Genomic DNA, 9,022 nt, shown 5'->3' with positions numbered 1-9,022 from the left:
ATAAAGAGATGGGAAATGTTCGCATACAGTTGTTTATTATTGACTTAGGGCAGAAGGGTGGCACCACCTGGAGAGATTGCTCCAGAGCTTGATGACCTGGTGTGCCCCAAGGAGGTGCAGACAGGACATGATCCCACCCCTGCCCATGATATGAAATAGGCTGTAGTATTGCCACCAGTGGCATCAGAAGGAGGGGTGAGATTGTGCACCCACTGTACCACCACCCCAGACATGTTCCCCTCTTCCCAGGGCTGCAGCTGCAGAGCTGAGGGTCTTTTCTGTATCCAGGTGTGCTGCCCTCTGTGACAGAAGCAGTGCCTGCAGAATGGGTACAGGCCTCCAATGTGGATGAAGAAGAAGCTATGCCAGCTCTCAGCCACCTCCTTTGTCCCCATGATAAACACAGAGCTGGCAGCATCCACCTCCCTCGTGGCCCTCCTCATTCCCTATCTCCGAATGCATTGTGGTGGCACACAGGAGAAAGGGAAAGGCCTGAACTGAGCCATTGCAGGGTGCTGGCTTTCCCCCTGGTGCTGGCAGGACCGTGGGTTACTGCTGAGGCTCTGCTTCATATTGCTGCTCTGTGGAGGTATAAAAGTCCTCAAGGACCGACTGCAGGTACTCGAAGGTCGGGCGCTCCTCAGGCTTGTTTCGCCAGCATTTCAGGATGATGTTGTAGAGCTCCCCGGGGCACATGTCTGGGCAGGGCATGCGGTAGCCCCGTTCCAGGTTGCGAATCACCTCGGGGTTGGTCATCCCTGGAGAGCAACACAGCCAAATAGGAGTTATCACCCTGAGGGTGAAGCTCAGTGCTCCCAGAGGCTCACATGCAGATAAAGATGGAGGGATATGAGGGACTGTGATGCTGGGCCACAGTTGGGAACCAACCCCTCTTAATGGCTGCAATTTCCCCTCCATCCCCCTGTCCCCTCCCTGATTCCCCTTTGTAAGTCGTACCTACCACAGGTTCATGGAGCTTAGGAAAGGAATCCCATCATGAAGAGACAGGCGTGCATGTCTGGGCACACGTGTCTACACTTGGATATGTGCCTTCAAGCATAAAGCAGTGCTAGATACTTGGAAGACAACGCACACTCCTCCTATATTTGCCATGTGCTATACCTGGGTAAGGGATCCTGCCGTAGGTTATGATTTCTGTCAGGAGGATCCCGAAGGACCACACGTCAGATTTGATGGTGAAAACTCCAAAGTTAATGGCTTCTGGTGCTGTCCATTTGATTGGGAATTTTGCACCTGTCCAGAGGAAGCAAAGGAAAATAGTAAGTGGAGGTACAGCATCTCCCTCTGCTCACACAGGCACGGGCAAGCTGTTCCCCAAAACTGAGCCCTGGGTTCTGCACGTTCTTGACTGTACTGGGGGGCTGTGGTGAGACTTCTTATTGAAGGAACTGTGGCATTATGGAGATAACATCACAGTTCCTTCTATTTATTTTCCTTCTAGTATTTAGGTTAGATCCTAGGCAGAAGTTCTTCCCTGTGAGGGTGTTGAGGCCCTGGCACAGGTTGCCCAGAGAAGCTGTGGCTGCCCCATCCCTGGCAGTGTTCAAGGCCAGGTTGGACGGGGCTTGGAAGGTCTAGTGGAAGATGTCCCTGCCTGCGGCAGGGGGCTGGAACTGGGTGAGCTTTATGGTCCCTTCCAAGCTGAACCATTCTGTGGTCCTACGATTCTATGATAGGGCCAGAGGGAGGTAATTGTTGCCTGTCTCCTGTTTTTGTTAAAAGGTCATTTCTACTTAGCATCTCTTTGCCTTTCTTGGTTCTTTTTCCATTGTAATCAAGGCTATTTCATCTTAAAATACTTTTTCACATATATATGCTTATAAACATTCCTTGATACCAATACACAGATGCCAAATAATGAAAAAACTTGGTGCCTTAGGTAACTGATAATGTGAATACCAAAAAACTCTAGGTAGACTATTTTGCTGATGAAGTTAGAGGAATCTGCATTCTTATAACATGTTTACATCTCTTGTGTGTTTTGTGATGGGGGATCTCAGGAATAGAGCGAGGAATGGAAGGGTAGTTGACCCGTGCTCACTGAGGATATGATGCTGAAGTGAGCCATGCTTGCAGCAGCCCTTGAGCATCCATCAACATTTATGACAGACCCGTCACTCTTTATGTAGAATGATGCCATGAGGAACCAGTGGGTTTCTGTAGCCCAAACTACATGTCTGTGCTATTCAAAGCCAATGCCTCAAGCAGCTTTATCAGAGGACGACAGTAGGACTTTATTCTGTATAAAGGAAGGAGTCTGTTTTTAGGAAAAGTGCATAAACAATACAGCAAATATAAATTCTCCAGTTCTTAAAGCTGCATGCATCTACCAAAAACAAAAGAAGTGCCATTTTATTTTGTCCACTAAGTTCTTGCTATGCACGCTGCGGACAGCAATGACCCTTTTGCAATGGCCATTTCAGTTCAGCTAAGGCCAAAAAAAACCCAAACCCAAATGCCTTTGATAAGTAGGAACTGAATGTGTTAAAGGCTGCAGAGGAAAACACATTTTTATTTGTATATATCCTTTAAGGACTGCAGGCCTAAATGCAGTGTGTGAAATAAGTGCCTTTGTTCTTGCTCATCATTCTCTGACAAGTAGACTGACGAGGCTCGGAAATGCAATCTATGAAGTGAAAATTGTTCAAAGTACATAGAGGGGCAGTTGTTTTTTCAGATTAAAGCTAGCTGGAAAAATGCTGATAGGAACTGTTTTCCACTGGAAATGTGGTTCCTTTGGGTATGTTAACAGAATTATACTGATTTCACAAAAACTCCTCTTAAGGATAAAAACTGCCTTAAAAAATCACAGTAATCTCACAGTACTCCTTCATGCCATTACACAAGTTATATTTTCAAGCTTTTACTACTCTGAAATAGTTTTACATGTTGAAATGCATGTATCATAAAGTATTTTGGGACAGCAAATGGAATGGAAACTCTCCTATCTTATAAGAAAAAATAATCTGTTCAATTTCCTTACCCCAGAGTATTTTTTTATAGGAAGATTTATCTTCATCCCAACTCTAGAGGAGGACAGATTTCCAAAAGCTGAAAATCTTCTAGTAGGTGCCACTTATGGCAGACTTAATCATTTTATTGCAATCATTTCTGCTTATTTCCCTGATGATCTATAACATCTCTTTGCAGTCTGAACTACATGATCTCCTAACTGACCTTAGAGTCAGAGGTAAGCACAGAGGAAAAGCTGCTGCAGAGGAATTTCACTTAACCCTGTTGTCAAATGGCTGTAGATGGACCTCTGCACAAGCCAAACCAGCTGCCACTTCTCATGGCCATGCTTTCCTGTCCACCTCCCAGTAACTCAGGCCCAGCAAGGGACTTGGCCTTGCAGGTGGAGTCATAAGAAGATTTCATGTTAACATGGAAAACACCTGGTTTTGTGTGCCTTTTGATGGGTTTGGTTTAAATGCTCAAGGTGCTTTGTTCTGATGAGAAATACCTGCCCAACTGCCAACCTTCTCCTGTAAGTTGTCCCTCTGTTATGGAAGGGACCTGGTCTGGTCTGGGTTTGCCTGGAACATCTGGAAGCTGCCATTAGGTCTCGATTTGTGGCTTCAGCTTCCCTCTGCAGTGCAGTGACTGAGTTACACTGATATTTCCTTCCCTTTGGGCTGACTCACTGAGAACATGTAGGCACAGGCAGCAGGTTTCATTAGTGGAGGTCAAATTTCTGCAGTGACAAAACCTGAGATTCAACAGGACTCCCCCAGACACTGCCAAAAGGCTTTTTTTTCCTTTTCCTTCTGCAAACCTCACTTGCTCTTTATTGTCCCTAAGTACTGCTGCCTCCCCTAGGGCTCAATTATTTGGCTCTCTATCTTGCTCTTCCTGCTGCCTGGGTGCTGACAATGGCAGAAATGGGGGCTTGGGTCTCATGCCATTGGCAGCAGTGGGTGCCCTGTGCCTGGTTCCAGCCCTTGGACATCCCGTATCCTGGCACGTTTTCATGGCAGGAGGCTTAGAGATAAGGGCAATGTGCTGGTGAAGCAATGCTGGGAACAACACCCACCTTCTTGTGCCAAGTATTCATTCTCAATGATCCTGGCGAGGCCAAAATCAGCAATTTTGCAGCAAAGTGTCTCTGAGACGAGGATATTGGCAGCTCTTAAATCACGGTGGATGGAGTTCATGCGTTCGATGTACGCCATTCCCTCTGCCACCTAGGAGAGGAGGAAGAGGCTGCCTTCATCATGACAAGGCACCCACCTTTATAAAAACAGAGCATGTGTATAGGGTTGCTCATATGCCTCCATGGGCACAAACATGCATGCTCCATGGATGGATGGATGGATGGACAGATAGATCAGCAGACAGATAGATAAACAGGTAGACAGATACATACATACATAAATAGGTATAGCCATGTATGTGTGAATATGTTCAGCTCTACCAGTATACACCTGGCAACCAAAAGCTTTAAGCAGACAAGTCAAGCAGAACAGAAGCATCACTCTCTCGTTTGCTCAGAAGTTACAGCCCTGAGTCGTGTCTGCTGTGAGACACCGAAAGTTGAAGCAAACCTGAAACCACATCACTGGATTCCTGGTTTCTGCCACAAGGCTCTCCTCTCCAGCTGGTATTTTAATCACAAACAGCCCAGACTAAATATGCCAATTAAAAAAACTCTCAAAGAACTCATCCGCCCCTCAGCTACAGTAGCAAAGTCCAGATCTAGAAGGACAACCAGATGCTTTTCAGTAGCCTTCTCTGTTCTTCCTCACTGTTCTGCTTTGGGATGGGAAGGAGACTCCTGGGGATCCCTCCACAATAAAACTGGGACTGATGTTTTTCTTCCCTGTGCTGGATCCAGACTAGGACCCAGAACACAAAACAGTTCTTTGCTCTGATACCTACAGGATGCATTAGAGCAGAACACCCAGATATCCATCAAAATCTGACTGAGATAGACAGTATTCCAATACAAATCTGTTGTCTTTGGCATGCATTGCCTTCTTTAACCATCTCCAAACTTTGCTTTGGGATGTTCTTGCTCCCAAACTCATCTTGCAGTGTTTAGCTCCTTGGAGCAGGGAGCAGCCCTGGGGAGGCGCCTGATGTGTCACAAGCCTCTATAAATGATGACAGCAATTCTTTATTGCTGGGTGCTGGGACATATAGAAAACAGAGACTGCAAAGTTGCTCTATCGGTTGAGTCTCAGATTTGGGTTAGGCATTTATCAGGAAGGTGAGTGGATGTGTGCAACCTCTTCTAACAATGGTTCATACTTATTAAAGATTGCATGTGTCCGTGGGTGAGGGCAGAGATATTTTCCACTTCATACAGATTCACATCGGCATCTAGACTTACATGTGGTTTTAAACAGGATACTAACACATACTTTCCAGTGCTGTGTTTCGAACCTGTGTCAACACCCCTTCAGCGCAGTGCTGTTTGCTTCAGTGGAAAATGGAAGAATTGATGTAATTTCCTGTCCTGATGTTAATGAGATAGTACCCTTCAATGGGCCCGTTCCAGCCCAGAATGCTTTTGAGCACGCACCCTTGAGACTGGCCACAGGATCTAGTGCTTCGGCCAAGAGATGTCTAATTTTAACTCTGACGGATGCTATTGGATTCAAAATTGTGCTCAAAAGGGTTGTGTGCCTGTTGGGCTGTGATGTCAGCCCAGCACCGCAGATGAACTGATTGCGAAATAGCCCAAAACTTGCCCTTTTCCTTTTCCTCCCCCGGGAGTTACTCAGTGAGTGTTGGAATCCCTGCCCTGAAGAGTTGGTGCCAGTGGGAGGGGGAACGGTGAAAGTTGTCCTTCCGATTGACACCCATGCCTTGAGGGATGGGCAAAATCCTTCCTATTCCATGATCTGTGGCTGGCTTCAGTGGGTTATTGTGTTGTAGGGGTGTGTGGGTCTGGTCCGTGTTCAGCTACCCCAAGCCAGGATGCTGCAAAGAGCAAAAAGGGATGTGATAGGATGTGCAGGGTGAGTGTATCCAGGTGACCATGGAGAGGTGATGTCCATGTGCAATTGCTCAACTCTAGTGATGATGCCCACTGTGGGGACTATTTGGCCATTGTAGTGGATTTCTGGCCAGCTCAAGCCATGCCATGCAGTTACATTCAAGGCTTCAACCCTGAATTCAGAGGGGAGGTTTGGGTGCACAAGGTTGCCCTGGGATGGGTTTCTCCCATGTGTTCCTGCAGCCAGCGTGTTATCAGACTTCTACTACCCTCATGCCTGGTACAGGGAAGATCACTGACCTCTCCCCAGACACTTCCACACTCCTGCCTCGAAATGCTTCTTTACTCCACATGCTCAATGCAACTCCCAGTGTTGAGTTAAATAAAAGCATGAGTACTCATACTTCTGCTGCCTCAAAGCTTGGTATAATGTTGGCCAACAGCTTTGCTCTGGGTCACCCCTGTGACCACAGCTGAGTGCAGGTTGCTCTGGCTACGGCACTTTCCTGCTGCATCAAAATGCATCAAACCAGTCTCTGTGGTAATGACCTCACCAAAACCAAGGGCTCTGTAACATAAATGGATTTGGATCATTCTGCTTAGCATCAGGAATTTAAAACAAAGAGTAGGAATGAAAGAGTGAAAAAGGGAGGAAGGAAGTAGGGAGGTAAAGAAAGAAAGTGGGAAGGAAGGAAACAATGAAGGAAAAGATACCAAACAGTGAGGGTGCAGTTGGCCCCCTAATCTCTCACAAAGATAAAGCTGCAGATAAGGAAGATTTATCAGTTGTGAAGAGAGAAGGTACTGAAACAACTTCCTCTGCTCACTTCATAGGGGTGCAGAGGAAAATAAAAATGGCAGATGGGGACACTGCTTTAATGCATTTAAATATTTTCATCCTGGTTAAAGCAAGAAGGAAAATGTTTTGCTGCCATATAATATTTGCTCAAATCTTAAGATTCTCCATTTTTTAATACGCTACAAAATAGGTCTGGAGGATGGCTGGAGCCAAGCGGCCAGCCTTTACACATTGTTTGTTGCCAGACCTGCACATCAAAATAGCTGCATTCAACCGTGATGCTGATGCTTCATGGACTTTTCCAAAAGTATCCTAACTCTGCTCTGGGTGAGCCAAACTCTGTCAACAGGGGTGGAGCCAAACTCTGTCCACTAGGACCGAAGTGGAGTGATTTTGCCAATCTCAGCCTTCATGTGCAACTTGTTGCCAAGATGCTGCCAGTCTGTGGTTTCCCTGATTTTGACCTGTTTGAGTTTAGATACACTTTTTGACTATAATTTTACAGTTCAGGCTGGGGATGCTCAGAGTGAATAAACACTACAAAGTCAAAGTTTGTTCTCATAAAAAGCAATATTCACAGATCAGAGTGTCAGAACATTCCTTATGCCTAATAATCAGGAGGGAAGAACTGCTGAAAGCCATCATGTCTCTACACTGAAAGTCTCTCCCTTGAGCTTTTTCTTCCTTTTTGGTAAAAAGAGAAGCAAACTTACTTCCTCCTCAGCAAACCAGAAAAACAAACCAAAACCAAACCCAAAACCTAAAACCCAAGCCCCAGTTCTCCAGCACTGCATTAAGTTCCCCTGAGTCTGTACTAAGGACCAGCAGAGCACTGCTGAGCTGACACGCACATCAACACAAGCGGGCTGAGAGAGAAACTCTACGAGAGCACACCAGGAGGTGCTGTTTTTCTCCATGAAAGAGACGCTGTCAGACTTGCAAGAATTTTATAGCAAATCATGGCCTTGAGCAGGTTTCCCAGAGGCTGTTCACTGACCTGAGCAGACATATCAATGAGTTTGGGGAGGTTCAGCTGGCTTCCTTCTTCTGTCTTCAAGTAATCCAGCAAACACCCTGCAAAAGAGGAGAGGCTGATGTAACAATTCTGAGTAAGTCTACACATTTGTTTTCCCCGGTGCTTCTCAGAATATATGCAGCAAATCTGCCTGCATCTTAGAGAAAATACGAGGAATCACAATGGTGTCTGCTGGAGCATCTTCCATTAGGAAAGTTCCCAAATGCAGGTGATTTTCCCCCTTCATTTTGCACAGACCTTTTGCAAACTAATAGGCATTCATCACTCAAAGCCTTATAGAGAAGAGGAGCAAAAGAAAGGTCAACTTCACCATGAGGGGATTAAAAATCTGAAACAAACTCCCGGGAGGAGCAGTGGAGAGGAGAACTTTCCTCTTCAAATGGAGCATCATCATCTTGTGAAGTAGCTTTTGAAATATAAGACCTCAAGAAGCAGCATTTCATTGCCCAGAAAGTCCCTCCCAGTACTAGAAGCAGACTTCTGGATCACTTAGTCCTTCTGTTTACAGACAGGATACAATGCCCTCCTTCCACCCCTATTATGCATGGGAGTACCAGCTAACTCGTTGACCTGATTTTACAGAAACCCAACAAAAACCTCAGTGAGGCTCTTTACCATTGGCCATGTACTCTGTCACAATGTAGATTGGCTGCTTCGTGACTACCGCATATAGCCGGACTAGTTTGTTATGCTGGAGCCTCTTCATCAAGTTTGCCTCTGCCAAGAAGGCATCAGGATCCATGCTGCCCTCCTTCATGGTCTTCACAGCCACCTTGATGTTGTTCTTGTAATAGCCTGCAGAGAAATAATGATGCATTGAGGAATTCTGGCATCTCTACTGGATCTATCAGGCTGCGCAGAAGGATCAGGCAGCAGAAAAACACAGCAACAGCGTTCAATCTCATAAAGAAACACGTAGTAAAACCTGGTGCCAGAGGGTTCAGACAGCAGGTATGAAAGGAGAAGGGACAGGCACAGCACAACCATCAGTCTATGCGGCTTCATTGGGGAGTATCCCTGCTCTGGGTTACAGACACCCATGCAGTGAGCCCATCCTCACACAGTCCTCCCAGCCTTGCAAGACTCTGGATGAAACCCCTGGGGCTCCCCACCAGCTATGTTCTCATAAACCAAATGCCATAGAAAAGCCAGGACTCTGCAGTCCACCAGTAGACTCCGTCTGGTCCTGTCCACAATCTCAATTGCCAAGGCAACAGACAACCAC

General features: G+C 46.2%; 1 protein-coding gene across 2 annotated transcripts in view; it reads right to left on the bottom strand.

The window, feature by feature from the left end:
- Nucleotides 1–294: 294 nt before the first annotated feature.
- Nucleotides 295–9,022, bottom strand: part of BLK (BLK proto-oncogene, Src family tyrosine kinase) — a 44,946-nt gene continuing 36,218 nt past the window's right edge. For both annotated transcript variants that reach the window (XM_061372212.1, XM_061372213.1), the window contains exons 9-13: nucleotides 8,413–8,592; nucleotides 7,759–7,835; nucleotides 4,055–4,205; nucleotides 1,123–1,254; nucleotides 295–758 (exon numbers count right to left, since the gene is read on the bottom strand). In XM_061372212.1, coding sequence (XP_061228196.1) covers nucleotides 550–758; nucleotides 1,123–1,254; nucleotides 4,055–4,205; nucleotides 7,759–7,835; nucleotides 8,413–8,592 — 749 coding nt within the window. In that variant the 3' untranslated portion in view covers nucleotides 295–549. The remainder of the gene's footprint in view (nucleotides 759–1,122; nucleotides 1,255–4,054; nucleotides 4,206–7,758; nucleotides 7,836–8,412; nucleotides 8,593–9,022) is intronic.

This window comes from Neopsephotus bourkii, unplaced genomic scaffold (genome assembly GCF_033783945.1).
Source record: "Neopsephotus bourkii isolate Nb327-2 ecotype Australia unplaced genomic scaffold, CSIRO-AGI_Nbou_v1 NB_1600, whole genome shotgun sequence".
In the NCBI taxonomy this organism is placed as follows: Eukaryota; Metazoa; Chordata; class Aves; order Psittaciformes; family Psittacidae; genus Neopsephotus; species Neopsephotus bourkii.
Note: the sequence above shows the minus strand (reverse complement) of the source record. Positions and strands in the feature narration are given on the sequence as shown.